The sequence below is a fragment of the Cnephaeus nilssonii genome, assembly GCF_951640355.1.
Source record: "Cnephaeus nilssonii genome assembly, chromosome: 14".
NCBI classification, from domain to species: Eukaryota; Metazoa; Chordata; class Mammalia; order Chiroptera; family Vespertilionidae; genus Cnephaeus; species Cnephaeus nilssonii.
Genome location: NC_137085.1, coordinates 34932291 through 34951979, shown reverse-complemented (window position 1 = coordinate 34951979; position 19689 = coordinate 34932291). Strand labels below are relative to the sequence as shown.

General features: G+C 45.6%; 1 protein-coding gene across 7 annotated transcripts in view; it reads right to left on the bottom strand.

Moving 5' to 3' along the window:
- Positions 1-3037: 3037 nt before the first annotated feature.
- The window catches only part of TLE1 (TLE family member 1, transcriptional corepressor), an 85519-nt gene continuing 68867 nt past the window's right edge, over positions 3038-19689 (bottom strand). For all 7 annotated transcript variants that reach the window (XM_079790306.1, XM_079790307.1, XM_079790308.1 and 4 more), the window contains 6 exons: positions 11696-11945; positions 9928-10175; positions 6387-6534; positions 4730-4880; positions 3768-3844; positions 3038-3625 (listed from right to left, as the gene is read on the bottom strand). In XM_079790306.1, coding sequence (XP_079646432.1) covers positions 3518-3625; positions 3768-3844; positions 4730-4880; positions 6387-6534; positions 9928-10175; positions 11696-11945 — 982 coding nt within the window. In that variant the 3' untranslated portion in view covers positions 3038-3517. The remainder of the gene's footprint in view (positions 3626-3767; positions 3845-4729; positions 4881-6386; positions 6535-9927; positions 10176-11695; positions 11946-19689) is intronic.

Genomic DNA, 19689 nt, shown 5'->3' with positions numbered 1-19689 from the left:
AAGAGTTACATGGCAAAAACTTGCATGCAATGTATCAGTAAAGACTGAGTGATTAAAAAAAAGGTAAATATATATAAGGTAAACCTATTACAAAGAATGAAGAAAACAATTATCTGCATAAATTATGTTAGTGAACACAAACCTACCTACTCTTTTCTTATATATATATATACTAGAGGCCCGGTGCACGAAATTCGTGCACTTGGCGGGGGCAAGAGGGTGTCCCTCAGCCCAGCCTGCACCCTCTCACAATCTGGGACTGTTGGCTCCTAACCACTCACCTGCCTGCCTGCCTGGTCAGCCCCTAACCACTTCTGCCTGTCAGCCTGATCACCCCCTAACCGCTCCCCTGCTGGCCCAATCGACACCTAACTGCTCCCCTGCCGGCCCAATCACCCCCAACGGCCCTCCCGGCTTGCCCAGTTGCCCACAACTGCCCTCCCCTGCCAGCCATCTTGTGACAACATGGAGATAGCCATCTTGTGGCAACATGGGGGCGGGGCGGCCATTTTGTGATGACGCGAGGGCAAGACACCACCTAGGCTTTTATTAGTATAAATATTTTTATTGATTTCAGAGAGGAAAAGGGAGAGAGAGATAGAAACATCAATGATGAGAGAGAATCATTTATTGGCTGCCTCCTGCATGCCCCGCACTGGGGTTCGAGCCCGCAACCCTTGACCAGAATCAAACCTGGGACCGAGCCAAACCGGCTAGAGCAAACCTACCTACTCTTATACTATTGCACCAGACCAGTACCTAGGGAATTGAAGGTAAGAGGCATTTTGAACCGCTTGGAAAAATCACAACCCACTCAGTTTGAAGGAACACAGACAAGACCCATGGTAAACCCGAATCTGGTTCTGACTCCTATGAAGCCACAGTTTTCCTGAGTCTTGCTTACTTAAGGATGACGATGGTCACCTCAATTTTTATATGTACAACTGACGAGCATGACTCTTGGCACATACTGGTGATCAATGTCTAGCTGAATCTGTAATTTATTGAACCCTAACTTGTAATCCACATTCAAGACAAGAGGTACACAAACGTTTGGCTCACCTGGGTTTCAATAACCATGATTCCCACCACTTGGAGAGGAGTGTTAATTCAGTTACTTCCTAAATTCACAGCTTAGGAAGAAATCTCCCATGCATGCCCCCTCCACTCACAATCCTGTTTCACATGCCCATTTCTGATCCTCAAACCCTGAAAACTGGGCATGACAATTTTATTATTTTCATTTTTATGAGTGGGGAGACAATTTATCCAGGCAATTCTCTACGATTCCAAGCCCCCTGAGCAGAAGGACTAGCTCTAGAATGCCTCTTCCAGGACCAAACGAGTGCCTCATCCAAAAGCAAATCCTTAAGTTGATAAGATCTAGACCTTATTAGAGAAAATCCAATTAGAGAAAGAATATCGGAATCTGGGGAACCTACAAAGCATGAAGGGAGAAAATGCAGAACAAAAAAAAAAACAGGACTATTTCTTTAACTCAGAATTCTTTTGAATGTGCCCCCCCCCTACACCCCACTTCATGGACACACCGACACCCAGCTGGAGACTACATTTCCCAGTCTAGTAAGTGACTAAGTCCTTGCTAATCAACAGGACGGGAGGGATGGAGGGATGAACCAATGCCTAGTCACCTGCTTGAGCACACATCCCTGCCCCTGGACTTCCACTCTGTCCACTGCCGGCTGGGAGTGGGGACGATGAAGCCACCCCGGAGGCAGAGCGGCACTGCTGGCCTAAGTCTCTGGGTCTTATGTGGGAGAGACGCAAACCTTTGTGGTCTCTAAGCCACTGTATAGTGGGGTCTCTGTTCCAGTAGCTTAACCTCTATCCTAGTATTACAGAAAATGGGGAAGTGAGGCAGGGAAGAAGAGAGATCAGAGAAGGTACACGGTCCTTTAATCAGCCATCAGAGTCTGTGGTACAGAAACCTGCTTCATTACACAAGGAAAGGATGAGAGAAATCAAGTTAGTAATTAGGGCTTTGCCATTCGCTTAATAAGAGAAAATATTTAACAAACTCTGTACATAAACAAGCATTATTTTGGCAAAAAGCAAACAAAATAATGTTGTTAAATGTATAAAAATAAGGTCTGGATAGCAAACAAAAAATATATTACGACAAACTTACCAACAGCTTTCGGGATCATAAGAAAGCAAGAACATTAAAAAGCCCTTAGATGCGATTTTTAAACAGCCAGGGAATGTGACTTAACAACATTGCTCATTATTTTCTAAAATATAACAGTAAACAATAGGTATATATAGAATGAGCCCTGGACACTTTTCAGGAGGAAACATGTATGGCAACTTATTCAAAGCCCAGGGTTAGATTTCATCTAGTCTAATCAGTAAAAGCTCACTCACAAAGAGGAACAGACTCACGACGGAGAGCAATGGCTGAGCTGCAGGGGAAGCCTTAATGAGGAGAATGAGGTGAAGCACTGGGTGTGGTTGGCTTAAGAACAGTAAGTTAATATAACAGATCAAATAAGTATTAATGGAGACAAAACCAGTTGACAGCTCACCTTTCTTTTACAGGTTAATAAACTTGACAGCTTCGTGAACATCATCAATCTTAACAGTAGGCCCCAGTTACCTCCACTCCTTGAGACGTGAAGCTTGTGAAGGAGAGATTAAAGGTTTGAAAAAGCTGAGCCTTCCCAGAGAAAAGAACATTCTGTTCCCCAATGAATCACCAAGGGAAGCAGAACTTTCACCTGTGACCTTGAATGACAAGAGTATCCTAACAAAAGAATAAATTTTGACCAAGTTATCTTAGCTTCCCAAATAAAACTTATTTATATACCTTCGATTTACTCGCGATACCTAGTGTTGGGTTTCCAGTAACTCAAAAGTGTTGCCTGGGATGCCATGCAGCAGAAACCCATGACCAAATACATTAACAAAATCAGAAGTGCTTTTAAAACTTCCTCTACAAATGTTTGGACTTTGCTTATAAAACCCACATCTATGATCCCAAAGTGTTGATAAAAACAAGAAGGCAAAGGAAAACCACTTATTGGTACTAAAGCCTTTACTGTAATAAACCAAATATATTTACAATTTATACAAATGTTTAACCTTCAACAAAAATACAAAAAAACATTTCACAAGATGCAAAACCAGGAAACAAGTTCATTGGAGACACCACTGCGCTACCAAGGACGGAACGTGAGGGAACCGCAAGGAACACAAAGGTAATCTGTGCAGATCACACAGAAAGAAAAGGACCGGCTCTGCCTGGGCCACAGGCTCTGTCCCTCAAGCCCGCAGCCCCGGCCCCTCTGTCCACCTGGCCTTGGTGCTCCATTTGGTCTAGGCAGATAGGTGACCTTCTGTTGATGGACGCGTCGCCTCCTCTTTGTAGACTCAAAGTCGTTTTGTGTCAAGGTTTAAAAACAGGTTTTCTTGTTTTTAAAGTTACAACTCTTCTATTTCTACAAATTCAAAACATTTTGGCCCAATTCAACTATAAACATTAAACCACATAATGTTTTCAGTAGATGACTTCGTAGACTGTAGCCTTCTTGTCCCCTGAGCCAGTGACTATGTACTTGTCATCCACAGAGATGTCGCAGCTGAGCACAGAGGAGGACTCTTTGGACTGGAAGAGAGAACAGTGGGGGCATGTTTACTGTGGAACAGAGATACTCAGGGGCCCTGCTCCCTCCAAGGCACCTTCCACTTGGGGTGTCACTGGACCGCCGAAGCCAAACTGTCCTCCTCGGTAAGGAACACTGACTCACCTGGAATATACTAGCTCCGTAGGGGGTCCGCCAAGCGTTGAGGAGGTTATCTTTCCCAGTACTCACAAACCACTTACCTAGAATTAGCAAAGGAAGATGGAGTTTAACAAGATAAAATCTCTACTATACTATTAACTCCATGGACTTAATCAAACTCAGTGCATTTTTAGTCATGAACTATCTTGTCCAAGGGCTGGGCTATGCTATGAGTAGAGACAGCAGTTTTAAATCCAGGCTCTGCTGTGAATCACCTGTGATCTTGGTTTAATGAAAGCAGCGGCAAGGACCACGTCAGCGTCCTTAGCCACGATGGGTAGCACCACACCCAGCACACAGTGGGTCCTCAAACAGGGAATCAGTGACTTTGCTGTCCTTGTTAGTCTCCCCATGACAAGATGGGGCTAAGAAGGATTAAATGACAGACCTAAGTAAAATGCCAGACACGACGCATGGCGCACAGAGTGCCATCAGGGGTGATAGCTACTCATCCAGCATTGACCTTGCGAACAAGTGTTTGATCCTGTGTGGACTTCTTTCCTCTGTATCCTCACTGCAGGGTGCAACCTTCAGGCTCAGCTACACATTACATCCTGACTGTGGGCTCCTTACCCTGGTCACTCCCCCATGACTCCCTCCACTCCTGCCTGCCTCTTCAATAAATCCCCTCCCAGCCCTCTTCAGAGCTGCAACTAACTGTGCCCCACCCTGACCCCAGACTCTCCCTACCAAAAACAAACGTGTCAAAACCTTGTATGAGGCAATTTCATTGCCTGCTGACTTCTCTCGAATTAGGAAAACAGACATCATTGTGCTCTGAGGGACATATTAAGACAGTGGAATTATTACTTCCAGCTGCTCAGAGCACAATATTTTTTTCCAGATATGATCTCGGCTCTATGTTTCTAAAAGTCTTTTCCACAGAGGCCATCGCTGTCCTCGGGGGTCCCTTCAGCTGCACTCACCACAATAAGCAAACTTCAGGGACAGCACGCAGCTCTCGTGGAGGTGCAGCTGGTACTTGTCGGGCTTGTTCACGTGGAGGACCTCCACGTTGCTGCTCTCCATGCCCACGGCCAGCCACTCCCCGGTGGGGCAGTACCCCAGGGAGAAGATCTACAAGAACAGAGCAGCTCACTGATGAGTTTGCCTAGTAAACTTACGATGGAAAAAGGCAATAGGGAAGGGGGAAAAATAGCAAGAACAGGAGGATGGAATCAGCAAACTCCAGACTGTGGTCAAGTCGACAACAAGCAACTCAACCCAGATGAGCCAAGTGTTAAACATCTTTATATGAGACAACTGGAAGAATGGGAGCAGTTATATGTGATGAAACTAAGAGGTTATTCTCAATATTAGTGGTATTTTTGTGTGTGTTGTTTCAAGGATCCTTGTCTTTACAGATACTAACTGAAATACTTATGGCTGAAATGACAGAATGTCTGGCATTTACTATAACATAAGCTAGTGTTTGGGGCAGGAGTGATAGATGAGACAAGACGGGCCACGTTCACTAACTGTGAAAGCTGGGTGAAGGGCAGGTGGGGTTTACTGTACAATCCTCTGTCCTCTCATATATGCCTCCACATTCTCTGTACTCTCTTATGTATTTGAAAATTTCCACAAGAAGTTAAAGGAGGGCAGACCAACAGAATCCTACTCATACTGGGGGAAAAGGGCTAAAACAGGGAAGAAACTCCACAAAATTTTAACAGGGACACAAAATTTAGTAGTATATATAATTATTTTCCATTTTTATCCCATTTTTTTCTGAGTGGAATGATTTCATTACAAAAAAATAAGTCTAATGTTGAAAAGAATACTTTTTCCCATCAGAAAGCACTTAAAATGGCAGTCTTTCCCCAAACACACCTAGATTCAGAAGCTTGTCATCTAAATAATCTTCACAACCCACAATCAAAGTTGAGAGTTTTATATCATTTCAAAACTCTATAAATTTAGTCAGCCATGAGTCTATTTTCTAAAGGGTGAGTAATAAAACAGGCACCCATGGAGAGGCTGCAGCACTTTTTTATGTTCCCTGATGCAAGAAAAATGAATTAACTTTCAGAGCTGTTGTGACTTTCCTCTACTCCGTGTGATGTGCCTGCATGCTTTTCAAGCTGTTTATATGTGAATCAAATTATCAGCTCTCACCCTCACATGAGGCGGGGAGAAGCAGACCCAACCCGCTGCGGGAAAGCTGGATATTCCTGATTGCACCGACTCCTTAAATGAACTCATATATGACTGTAACAGCTAGCAGGGCTTAACCTACAGGAGTTTAGACACCACTCTAAGTGTGTCTGGGGCAGGAGTGATAGATGAGACAAGACGGGCCACGTGTCGCTGTTAAAACTGGGTGATGTGGGGGCAGGCAGCTGTTTCAAGGGCTTTTTGTTTGTTGGTGTTTAAAAGAAAAAAATCAGTATCTCAAATTTAAGCCCGGTCTGTTTGTATAGCCACTGCTGTCATGGGGTATGAAGGGAGGGAGAGTGCGTACACACACACACACACACACACACACACACACACTCTCTCTCTCTCTCTCTCTCTCTCTCTCTCTCTCTCTCTCTCTCTCTCTCACCACCTCCCAGATTCCAGGTAGGAGGAGCCGGGCACCTGTGAGGTGAAGTCGTGCTGCTGCAGCTGCCGCCCTTCGCGCAGGTCCCAGGATCTGACCGTGTTGTCCAGGCCGCCCGTCCAGAGCTTGGTGCCATCATTAGAAATGTCAATACAGCTGGCCCCGTCTGTGTGGCCCTGGAATTGCCTGATAAAACAAACCAGATTGAATAATGATTTCCTGCCAGAGCTCAAGGTAAACACTGTTGTGTTGTTGGTTTTGGACTCGGGGTGTGTGTGTCATCTCTTCAGTGTCTGCTGATGTACAAGATCAAACCACCCTTCCCCGAGGAGGAAGACGGTGCACCTGCAGGTTTTCTTTTTCTTTCTTCATGATCCAAGTGCTAAAGAAATGGAATGCCATCTTAGGTCACTGCACAGAAGTCAAACACGCTACTATAGTTGTTCTTACAGACCCGCCTGGAAGGTAAAACCTCTCCCAGGTCTGGAAAAATGTTTTATGTGTTAGAAGAAGAAAAAAAGAGACAACCACACAGAATCCCAGCCGTATTCCTCAAAGAAACATGAAGGCCCGGCTTTAATCCTGCAGGCCCGCATCGCCACATTACAGGCTCGGGGTCTAGCAGCGCTCACAACACAGCAGTGAGTCAACACTGCATTGCCCTTCTAGCCAACAGAGGCTGAGCTCACAGTGACTCACCCTTGCTCTCTGTGTTAGAAGGAGCCCTACATTCCAAATCTGGACTCCCAAAGGCAAAGGGTTGTGCCCACCTCCGGACTCGAAGGTGCTGAGCAGAGATAAAGCTAACAGCTGAAGCTGACCCCTGACACCTCAGCAAGACTGAGCACAAGGTCGGTCTCTTAAAGGGAACCCTCGAGCTTCAATCACAAAGTGACACCAAGAACAATCAGCCAACAGGATCTGCTGAGCACAGATGCTCTGCTAGGCAGCAGGTGGGGGCCGCTGGGGGAGGGGATCAATGTAAGTCGCTGCAGGGCTGGCAGTCTGGGGGTCCGGGACCCGGTTCTGCATGCTCAGAGGGAGCTGGCGGGAGAGCCACCAGAACAGGTGAGAGATGCTCAGGGGCCCAATCTCGATGGTAACAGGACCCAGTATAGAGCTGCTTGGGAATTTCAATGCCAAGAGGGGATTTTCCATACCTGTCTTTCCACTCACTTATTATTCCCACAGGTCTGCATACTTTTATAAGCTGAGCTTGGAATTTAGTAAGCGTGTAAGGGAATAAAACAGCACCGCTGTTGCCCAGAATTCTGAGACAACATGAGAACCATCCCTTCAAAAATCTTTCCTCTGCGAGCCACTCTGAACTTCTGTCTCTGTCCTCCTCTTCCCCAACAACCCTGTTCTCCCAAACTCTCACCATGCACGTGCACCCCAGTGGGCTCCAGACTTCCCACCAGTCGCACAGGCCTACGGCAGACCCTGCTCCACGTGCTGCAAGTGCAGCTTCTCTTTCCTCCAAGCACTCTTGAAACCCAGTGACTCCCCTCCATTTCATCCTCCACTTCGTCTTACTTCCAGAACTCATGAAATACTCTCACTCCTTGACTACAAATGTCTTTGCTGACTTACAGCGGTTGGTAGGTGTCCCTCCATCCCTCTGTCCACACATCTCTGCACTGCTCTCAGGCTCCGACAAGGCAGGCCCCAGGACTGTTCGGAAGGTGCGGTTCACAGTAGATACAAAGGTATTCATAGACTCTACACTGCCTGGTTGCTCAGAGCAGCCGGTATCCATAGGTGGCCGGCCAAACTGAGAAAGAGGTTTGTGAAGCACCACCCCATTATATGAAACAGGTACTGATATCCAGGGGGCTGGCACCGAGCAGGGGTTCAGAACACAGACATGAGAACAGAATGCCCGGACCCAACCACAGCTCCATCATGCCGGGCAGTGTGACCCTGGGCAGGTAAACTTAAACTCTGTGCCTCCAGCTCCTCTTCTATAAAATCAGAATAACAGGAGTGCTGACATTATGAGGATTAAATGGGTTAAGAGTTGAAAGCACTGAGAACTGGTATTTTGAAAATGCTATTTCCTAAGTTAAAAAACAAACACACAGAGAGAAAAAACAACGAACACTTGCTAGGCTAAAAGTCTGAAGCAGTTGTCAGCTCTAGCTCCATTAATTTGCTCATTCTGCCCAGTTAGTGGCAAGAGAGAAATAACCACCACACCGTCACGTGCACACAGGGACAGAGCCTGGCTCAGAGACTCTCACTGGAACGAGAGGGAGCTGCTCTGATGACCTCCACGGTCTGTCCAACCCTTCCTCCAGCACACAGGCCCAAAGCACTGGGAGGAAGCCTGCTAAGCAATTCATGAGCCTAAAATCACACCATAAACGAGCGTTTCAGAGTGAAGATGAACTGTGAAATGAAAGGGCGAGAGATGCTAGTTTTGCCTGGATGTTTTATTGCTTACATTTTCAAAGATTTTTCTGTAAAATCTCTGGTGTGAGCAGTGACTTAGGTGGAGGGAGTGAGCTGCCGGAGCTGAGAAGAGACACAAAGGTGGTGACTTCAGCTCTCACTACGGTTAGGAGCACAGGTTCCAGGAAGTCAGGCTCATTCCTGGTGAGTGGCCCTGGACAGGGCTTAGTTAGCTAGTTATCAAGAAACACGGATATGCCCTGGCCAGTTTGGCTCAATGGAGAGTGCCAGACTGAAGGGTCCCAGATTTGATTCTGATCAAGGGCACATGCCCATGGTGTGGGCTCGACCCCAGTGGAGGGTGTGCAGGAGAGGCAGCCAATCAATGATTCTCTCTCATCATTGATGTTTCTTTCTCTTTCTCCCTCTCCCTTTCTCTCTGAAATCAAAATAAATACATAGATAGAAACAAACACAGATATTTGAAAAACAGTGTGTGTGAAATTCGTGCAATCTCCTCTTCAAATGTTCGTTTTGTTATCCTTTATTAGTTGGCTGTTTGCACAAACAAGGTTCTAGCCAAAGCCAAAACTATCTGCCCTAGCTGGTTTGGCTCAGTGGATAGAGTGTCAGCCTGAAGACTGAAGGATCCCAGGTTCGAGTCTAGTCAAAGGCATGTACCTCAGCTGCAGGTGTGCAGGAGGCAATCAATCAATGTATCTCTTTCACATCGATACTTCTCTCTCTCCATCTCTCTCCCTCCCTTCCACACTCTCTAAAAATCAATGGGAAAATATCCTCAGGTAAGGATTAACAAAAACAAGCCAAAACCATCTACCACTGAGGACCCTTCATACCACCATGGAATCCATAATGTGCTGCCATGTGGCGAAAGCCAGGAATACTTTTTAAACAAGCCTGGCATCTATATGTGCCTGAAGAATGGAAATGGGAACATTAGGGAGCTAAATATAAAGTCTAGGGGACACTCGAGCACAGCATCAAGATGGTGAGTCCGCCAAGGGAAGCCACACAATTCCGTCTTTGCACTCCCAATACCCGGCTCCCAGCCTGGCACACAGTGAGATCTGAATGTGTGGGCTGAGTGCCTGGGGGCAGCTGGAGAAGCAGGGGAGACAGGAGGCCTTCTGACCTCCCCACTAATAGAAAACCACCTGTGCTCACCTCACCAGCGTCTGGTTGTGCAGGTCCCACACAGCGATGTTGCCGTCGCTGCAGCAGGAGAAGCAGACCTTGGAGTCAGGGCTGATGGCCAGGGCATAGCAGGCGGGGGCTGAGGACGTCAGCTCTGCCTTGATGCGTGGGGTTGGCGCGGCCAGATCCCAGATGGACAGAGTGCTGGCTTCCCCTCCCACTATCAGAGTGCAGCCATCGGGGAGCAATTTGCAGGAACGGATGTAGTTATCTCTGTTCTGTGAAATAAATACAATTCAATCGCTGCATGTACTATACACTAAACCATAACAATGCCATGTTCTCTAACTGCTATCTTGGTTTTTTGACCTGAAAAGTGGTATTTCACGGACACTAACAAGCAAGAATTCTGTCGTAAAAATCGGGATCCGATTGCAGCTGTCTCCCTCGAAAGAGTAAACGAAACGAACTCAAAGGATTGCATGCTCAGACAGGACTGTCCCTCATGTTCAGTTCTCGCCGAGTAGACAGAACTGAAGTTATCAGTAGATGTGAGGTAGATACACACAGACTTCTCTATGAAGAAACCTCTTTTCAAAGCTAGTTTATAAATATTTGATCTCATCATTCTCTGTTATTTACTAGTATTTGGGGACTGTAGACCCCCTGCCTATGCTCTGGTGTCCATTACTCTTACCTGTACCTAGGCCTGCACCGTGTCCTCATTAGCCAGGTGCCTCCTTGTCTAGGAATTTAACAGAGCTGCTTTCCTGTAACCTCGCTGCTGTCATTATTTATGCCTCTCAATCCAAAGACAAAAGAAATTAATAAAAGAGGGCATCTCTCCATCAAAATCAACACATCTTAAAAAGAGAAGTGGGACCTAAAATGATAGCCCTACCCCTGAAAGAAATAACTGCTATCCTCCAACCCAAATAGACACACAGTAAGATTTTTGCTATGCTTTCACCATGGTCTCTCAATCAAAGACTGGAAATCCTGCCACCCTTCCTTTTGGAAGCACTCTCCAGAGTCCAGGCAGGCAGTGAGTGAAGGGTACCACCTGTACAGCCGAGTGCAAGCAGACTCCACCCAGGGGCAGGGTGGCCTTTGCCTGCCTCAGGCCAACCATATGTGGTCTGTAGATCCCAGGGTTACAGCTTAGCGACCGGAGCATGCCCAGCATGTCCAATGATCCTGGAAAATGCATAGTGGTATTCTCGGATGCTGAGAGGTGGACGGGGCACCTGGGAAAGCCTTCTCACCACTCCTGTTTTGATGCCCTGATTTCTCACAGCGTGATCCATTAACCCTTTCCTGAAGTTAAGGTAATAAAACCCAGCCAGCTCCCCAGGCCTCCCTGGAAACACAGACCCTGTTCAGACTGGTTTTAATGCCACGTTATCAAATGTTTACTATTCAATATTTATCCAAAGGCTGCAGGGAAATTAAAAGTTGAGTGGGTTGCAGGGCTCGGAGTCCAGGGCTAGCTGAGCTTTCATCCATTAAATGGGAAACCCCCTTTTGAATACACATTTGAACAAGGACAGCTTCTGTAAACGACTCTAAAATATTTTTCTAAAAGAAATCCATCATGGGATTTAACCACCGAAAGAGCAGCAAATGAAAACTTCACATCTACAGCAGAGGGGTGGCAGGGAGCTAAATCGCTAACACAGGAAACAGAATGGGCTTCCATTTCCTCCTAATGGGAATTAAAACCCAGGCCCGGACAGCTATTTCCTTACTGAGTCTCCAGGGAGAAATTACCCTTGTGCACCAGGTTCTGCTCACTCACCAGACAGTCAAGCTGAGAGACAGGGCTCTTATTGCCGGGGTGGCTGATGTCCCAGACCTTGACGCAGCCCTTCCCACCCGTGTACACGTGTCTCGTGGGGTTGCTGATGGTCACTGCGCACACCACCTCCCCGTGGTTCAGGGTGTTGATCTGGCGAGCGTGTCGGGGGATGCCGGGTCCGATGAGGGCATCGGGGGGGAAAGGGACAGGCTGCATCTGCCCGTCTGCTGTCACGTGGAAGGAGTAGGCACTTTGGGACGGGGTGATTGGAGAAGAGAGAAGGGCAGGAGAGGAAAACAGAAAAAAACATCTATCATAAAGCAATTAGTCACAACCTCCACACACTTCTGTGAGAAAGACAAAGAAAAGGAAAGATTCGTTTGTTAGGATTTTCTTTTAAAATCAATGTAAGTTGAAGTATTTACTGATGGAACAAATTTAAAAGAGTAACAGAACAAAAGACACATATTGAACTGTATTTATATTTTTAAATTGTGTGTATCCATTCCATAAAGCATTCCTTCAAATCCAATTATAAAACACTAAATGTGCCTCCAAATGAACATAATATGCCTCCTTCCATGTACTTATAACTGTATCATTTCTTTATATAATGTTAAATGATTCTTTTTGATGCTTATGTCAACCACTTATGAACTTATAATAATTATAAACAGTAAACAGTGCCTCTCAAAACAAACAAATACAGCTTTCTAAAGTACCAATTTCAAACTCTTGTTTTGCATAACCAAGACAAAAGAAAAGAGATTCTCTTAGGTCAATGGCTTTGTGACAGCAATTTCACGTTTCTCCTGCAACAATCTCCCTGTACATGAACTCCAACAAAGCTCCCAGCTAAAAGACTACTCTTCCCAGCTTCCTTATAGCCAGCCGAGTCCCTGTTCTGACCACAGAGACATAGGTCAAGTTCTTAATCTAAAACAAAGGGGACCCAGTGGGGGCATGAGTGTTATCTGTACTTTCCTCTCAACTTTGCTGCGAACCTAAAACTGCTCTAAGAAATAAGTTTATTAATTAAAGAAACAAAAGAAAGAAAAGAATTATAAAAGGGGAGGTGTGCCTGCCCTCTTCTCTTCCTCCTTCCTGCTGCCTACAAGATGAGCAAAAGGACTGGAGCTTCAGCAGCCTTTTGGGGCCAAAAGGTGACTCTGAAGGTGGAAATCAATTGCTGAGGGAAGCAGAACAGAAAGACAGGATGCAGAGGCCTTCGTGACACTCTGGGAGAGAGAAATAAACTTCTCTGCTATTTAAGCTTTTGTTTTCTTCTCCTATTAAATACAAACAAACTAATCGTAGTGCACACTTCTGTTTCCACACAAAATCTCAACGTGTATTTTCTCTCTCATGTAAAAGTGCTTAAACTCCCAGCACTAATATATAACAGATGTTATAAAAGATACACAAAGTTAATAAGGTACTTTAGAGAATGGAACTACTAATATGTTCACCCCACATCCAAACTGATGGAATTCGGCACATGGCACTAAAGACTACTCTTACTTTCTCTCGTCGGAAGGTCCACATTAAACCTTTTCTATATGTCCATATACATAAACAATAAATGAAGTATGTAAAGTTTCCTCCTTCCCATAACCCTCTGGGGTAAATCTGGACACTCTCTGAAACTTGTCATTGTCACCTAGCAGTCCCTTTACAGATCTAAAGACCATGAGTATTAATAAAGAATTTAAGTTTTTATTTTGATGCCAACTCAAAATTTGTAAAATAACTTAGCAAGCACAAAATTGAAAAGTCATACAAGATATCAGGTCTCTACTGGCCTGCACATAAAACCCACATACATGCTTAGCTTGAAAATTAAATATACGCTATTATTTTTCCTATAAAAGCAAAATATCAAACACATGACTTTTAAAAGAATCCCTCCTGCCCCCAATCAAAGGATACAATCTTACATATCTGCTCTCTCCTGGCAAATTGGTTACAATAAATAATATTAAATGGTTCAGTGGCCCAAATCCTTAAAGTTACTCTTCATCTGAATAATTGAGCACACAAAATGGGGACCACACAGACTGCCCCAGGCAGTAAATACACACATAAAACTAAGACAGCTCAAAGCCTTATGTTACCAAACCACTAAACCTCATACTTTTTAATCCAACAGTATTCTTTGCTACCCTTAGTGATGTATCAAGTCCACATGATAGTTCAATACGTGCACATTATATAGCTAATCGAACCTATGCCATTTATTATATTTGAAATCAAATCGCATTTTATTGCCCTGGGAAGAAAACTAATACAAAATAATATTGACTATAAACTGTGAGTTAAAAAAACACAATCGAATTGAATGTATTTAGGGAGAACAGTGGTTGGCACAGGGAGAGAACTTGCCTCTCAAAGCTTTCTGTGCTGTGACGACAGTGGCAGGAGTGAAGGTCAGTTTCTCTGCCATAAGTCACTTCCACAAAGGCGAAGTTTCCCATCAGAAGCCCTTTCGGCAATTCTGGGTTTTTAAGGGAAGGAAATTTTTTCTTACTTCCACTGGAACCCTGCTTATTAGAGTTAAATGTTCCAGATCAAAACAGAGGCACCATGTCCAGGCAAAGAGCTGTCCTGTCGTCTCTGAAGATGCCACCTCTGCCCCAGGCATCCTCTGCTTTACACTGCGCAGGAGGTCTGCGATCATGTGAGCAATTTAAAACTGACTCACAGGGCAGTGAACTGCTGCCAGAAGCTGCGAACACTTGTCCGTCCCAGGGGAAACCCGTATGGATGTTAATTCCTCAGTCCCAGGGGGCCTCGGAGGAAGCGGGCACTGGCCGCTGTGCTGGGAGCCTAATCAAATGAACAAACCAGAACAGCGATGCAGAAGGTGGAGGGTCCCAGAGAGGAGTGCACTGGAAGCAGTGACCAGGGAGCAAGCGAGATGGTTTGGAATTCACTTTTCATCCACAGAACAGGACCGTCTCCGAGAAAAGGCCACGCTGATGGTGCACCATGAGGATGTTCAAGAGACGCAGGAGGAAACTTACGTTTCTGATCGAGGAGCTGGGAAAGGGTCAGACCAACCAGGAAGGGGGATTTACAAACAGAGAATATTTATGAATATATCTCAAGACTGAATTCTGAAAGAATATGTTGTAACTGCCTTTACAGTTCAATCATAGACAAAATTCAAAATCTGAGTGGTGGTCACCCTGGGTGACCCAAAGGGACACAGGAGGGTTCTAGAGAGCTCTTGGTGAAAAGTCACTGAGCTATACACAGGTGACTCACGCACTTTCCTACCTCAATAATTACAATCTTGGATTCATTTGTTTATTCAAAAAGTCAAGGGGGGTGGGAGGGTATTCCTGAGTGATGAGCATGTTAGAGTAGGCCTGTGGTCGGCAAACTGCGGCTCGCGAGCCACATGCGGCTCTTTGGCCCCTTGAGTGTGGCTCTTCCACAAAATACCACGGCCTGGGCGAGTCTATTTTGAAGAAGTGGCATTAGAAGAAGTTTAAGTTTAAAAAACTTGGCTCTCAAAAGAAATTTCAATCGTTGTCCTGTTGATATTTGGCTCTGTTGACTAATGAGTTTGCCGACCACTGAACTAGGCCCACAGTCAAGTCGAGAGCCCAGGCTTTGGTTTACGAACCTGAGTCAGGAAGCCCCGGCTCACTGTCCTCGCTAACAGTGGCCTTCCTACTGGCGTAACCACCTGCGGCCTATCACATGTCTGTTTGCTGATCCACAAGGTAGAAATAATAATAAAACACAAAGGCTGAAGGGGCTGTGGTTAGGACTAAGAGATGACAGCTGCAAAACTGCAGGGCACAAACCCAGTGCCTGACACCTGCAGGGGCCTTCGGGCAATGGCAGCATCAGTATCAAACACCCGTGACTTTGGAAGAGGAAGAGGATATGCTGAAACAAGGGCTCTTATCTGGACCAGTGGACAAGTGTGAGGGTCAGGATATGCCGAAAGGGAGGACGGTGTGGGTGGGAGTCAGGAAAGCACAGGGCAATGGACAGGCACAAAAACCAGGAAATTCAAAGGCACGGGAGGGTGGGGAGACGGCACAAAGAAGAGGACGGCTGGATAGGATTGTGGCAACCTGTGGGGCAGAGAGAACAGTCCCGATAGCCCTCATTAGGGCGGAACTGCTAGGGCCACCCACCTTATCCAAGAAAGAGAACGGAGCCCCCGCCTCACCCCAGCCAGCTTTCTGAACCAAGCACCGGCAGGTCAGGATCCTAATGTGAAAGCTGGTTGTAGAACTGAAAAGAATAAAGCCCACTGGACATCACAGACTTAAAACCGAATGAAATCACACATGGTCAGAGCACGAGACTCTTCATTTATTGGGCACACAGCAGAGAGGGAGGAACTCAAGGGTCTCCACAGGGATGCCTCGCAGCGGCCGTGGAAAACTGGAAAACAAGACTGCGTCCGGGGAAGCAGGTTGTTTTTTCCTGGCAGGCTGGCTCCTGTTAATAAAACTATGCTGTGCTCCGTGACCAAAGGAAAACAGGTGTTTACAGAGTTATTGGTTCCCTATAAATAGATAGCAACAGCAGCAGCAGAAGCCAGTAAACAGTAATGAAGAACCACGGACCCCAGAGATAAAGGCTGTGGCTAAGACCCCTGTGGGCTGTGGAGTTGGCACGCTTGACGTAGGATTTCTTGCTGTATTTAAAGGTATCAATTATGTCAAAAACCTTTGCTTGCTCGTCAAGCTTTTGGAATCAAGTCCTTCACAACTGAGCCTCTTTCATGGGACTGTCCTGTGTCCTAAACTCCCAGCCACGTGGAGCAGGCCAGTCCCCTAAAATATCGCGGGCTGGGCTGTCCCTCACCGTGTTGCTCACAGGCTGTTCCCTGCCGCCTAGACCAGCACCGCCTCCTGCGGACGTGCACTCACGTCCTCCCTCCCTCGCTGGCACACCGCCCCAGGCGGGATGATTCTTTCCCAGGGTCCGGCTCATCCTGTATCCTCCTCTCAATCTCGACTACGGCACGTCTCACACTGTGGACTATTTGCTGCACGTGTTCACATGTCTGTCTTTCTCATTCCAGCGTTCTTCGGGGACAGGTGGATGACTTCACCAGCTAGCACACAGCTGGCACTCAGCGAACCCCAATGCTCCAAGCTGTTTACTGCTACCTAATCACTTATAAAGGAAGGCGTGAAAGGTTGCTCCGGCAAGGAAAGTCAGCTACTATGAGAATGTGGAGAGTCCTCTGACCCCCTGGGTTATACCAGCCAACTTTTCCCAAGGAATTTCTAGAGGTTGCACCAAATATTGATAAAAGATGGTATCAACTTTCCCAAGGGGGGGAGGAGAGCAGTCCCTCAATAGCTGATATGAACAGAAAGGCAACAAAAGCAACTGTAATAAAGGAGTGAAATCCAAGCCAGCAGAACCCAGTGGATGCAAGAACCCTGCAAAGCAAGCTGAGGCAGGCGCAGCCACAGGTCACAGGCTGCATGCTCAATCCTGTGGCTGGTGGCTGAAAAGAATGCAATAACTAGTGAGGAGACAGGTTAGAGTCTCAGTTTAGCCACTAATAAGATGTGGGGATCTTATCTAGCTCATTTGGGCATCATTTCCCTACTTTTACAATGTGCTATGACAATGCTGACCCTGTACACCCGATTGCTGAGGTGTGGAGTAAATGAAGTGATGTGGGACAGTACTTCCAGCAAAGTTATGAAGTACACTGCAGATTTGACCTCTGTTCCCATGTCCCAGGAGGCAGCGTACTATCCCTTAGTATTTAGAGAGGAGGGAAGTAGTACAGTAGAGGGTGCCCCCCTATCCCCTGACTAATGAGTGGGAGCAGTGATGGCGAACCTACGACACGCGTGTCAGCACTGACACGCGTAGCCATTTCTGATGACACGCGGCCGCATGCCGAGGATGAAACATTTGCTGCTCCTGAGGATGAAACATTTGCGAACAGAGTCTTGGAGTTAGTTTTTTCCTCAAAGTGACACACTACCCGAGTTATGCTCAGTTTTTTGGCGAAGTTTGACACACCAAGCTCAAAAGGTTGCCCATCACTGAGTGGGAGAATCAAGATCCTGGTCCAGGGCAGGTTGGTTATAAACATGGAGTTCTAACCTTTACAGTAGCTTCCATATCAGCACTACCTCTGACATTTTTGCCTCAAGAGGGATAATGTGGGCCCAGCAGGAAGGAGACACCTACCCTGCACTTCAAGAGACATCAGGTATGTCAACATATCCGTGCACTTCTTTACAGAGCCCTGGGCACAGGAGGCTTGGAGGGCTGGAGTGTCTGGGCTCATTCTAAGATGAGAATAGTGTAGTTATGATTCTGGAGTGTACTCTTAGCTTCAAGAACCAGGAGAGTGAAGGTGGTGGCTGGGGGTGGGAGGGTGTGACATGGGGTCATAAGAAAATCAGAGTCATATTACCTCTAAGATTTCAGCAAAAGAAAACAGGTCCTCAGGACTTTAATTCATCTATGATGGTAAAATTTCTCTCTTTGCCAATATGACATTTAACATTTCTTAGGGTCTGCACATCCAACCCATAACACCTATAAAATCCTTTACTTCTTTCCCAGGATTTTTCCAATTTGGCGTCCCAACAGAATAGAGGGCTTTGGAAACAAATTAGTACAAGTTGAGGACTTCAAAGCATTAAGATAGAAAACTTTTTGTTTGTTTCCTTATGTAGTTGACTATATTGCTATTCCTGTTATTAAAAAGGCAAATGCAGAAAAAGTAAATGGATATGAAAAAGTAAATTACTAGAAAGAGAAAACAAGAAGAGATGGCCTGATCAATAAATTGGAAGGATCTCTGGCCAAAGTAGGCATTTATGATTCTGTGTCCTGTGCCCTTCTTCCTCCATCAATTAAATATTTTCAAATTTGTTGATGTGCTGAGGCAGAAATGAGGCTCCAATGTAGGAAAAAGATACAAATCAAGAGATTTCATGAACAAGTGAGACAAAAAGAAGTTTAAAATACAGCCATTTCAAAGCTCAATTCAAAAATTCTAGCCACGAATCCAACCACTATAGGCAAACAGCATGATCTACACAAGAACTGTACAAACTACTTAATATATGATAAGCAGAAAGTAATTTCTGAAGAAGGGAAGAGGTAGAGAAGTAAAGAGAGGGTTAATTGGCTAGCAGGTTAACGTACCTCACATCAAAAGAAAGGGCCTCATATGTCAATATAATCTCAAGAAATTAGCGACACATTCTCAGATCATCAAAGGATAGAAAAACAGAAGTTAAACGAAACCCACATGGTGATAATAAGGCATGAAACAGGTATGTTACTTTTAGCGTTTAATAGACAAAACACCCCAATGTCATAACAGGTAATTTTCAAATCCAATAAATAAACCGGCTGTGGAATCTAGACATCAGAGGAACCAGAAGTAAATTCAGTAATGGAAAAAGGGGGTGGGAGGACGCAGCCACTGAAGTGTCCTTTGGCCAGAAGCCAGGGTGGCGTCTCTTCACAACATGTTTCCTAAGAGGCCATTTTACCCCAAATGTAGTTAACATTTTCTTTTCCCTTTAGGCTCTGACTCCTAAAAGGTACTTTAACGATTTATTTAAATAGTAAACAAGTGGATGGAAGATTTCTCAATTACATGTCTAGCATTAAAACACAGGGTGAAGGAACCTGGAACTAAGATGGAATCTTAAGCTAAACTATGATTAGTGACTTCTAGGTGCTACGAGGGAGGCAGGTGGAGCACAGCCCCCAGTATTTATGGAGGACAGCAATGCTCCAGGGCCAGAAAAAACGTCTCCACAACAAAGAAATGTCAACCTGACTGAATTTCCAAACCTCTTTCACCAGTGATCTACACAGAGCTTAGGGAATGCACTGCCTACAACTAAAAATGAGTTCCAGTAAAGCCGACTAAACAATGCCAAATAAATCTCACCTGGAGGGTTTGGAAACTTCCAGGGTTACCACTTATAAGTCAGCACCACTTCCCTGCCGGCCTGGTTCAGTGGTTG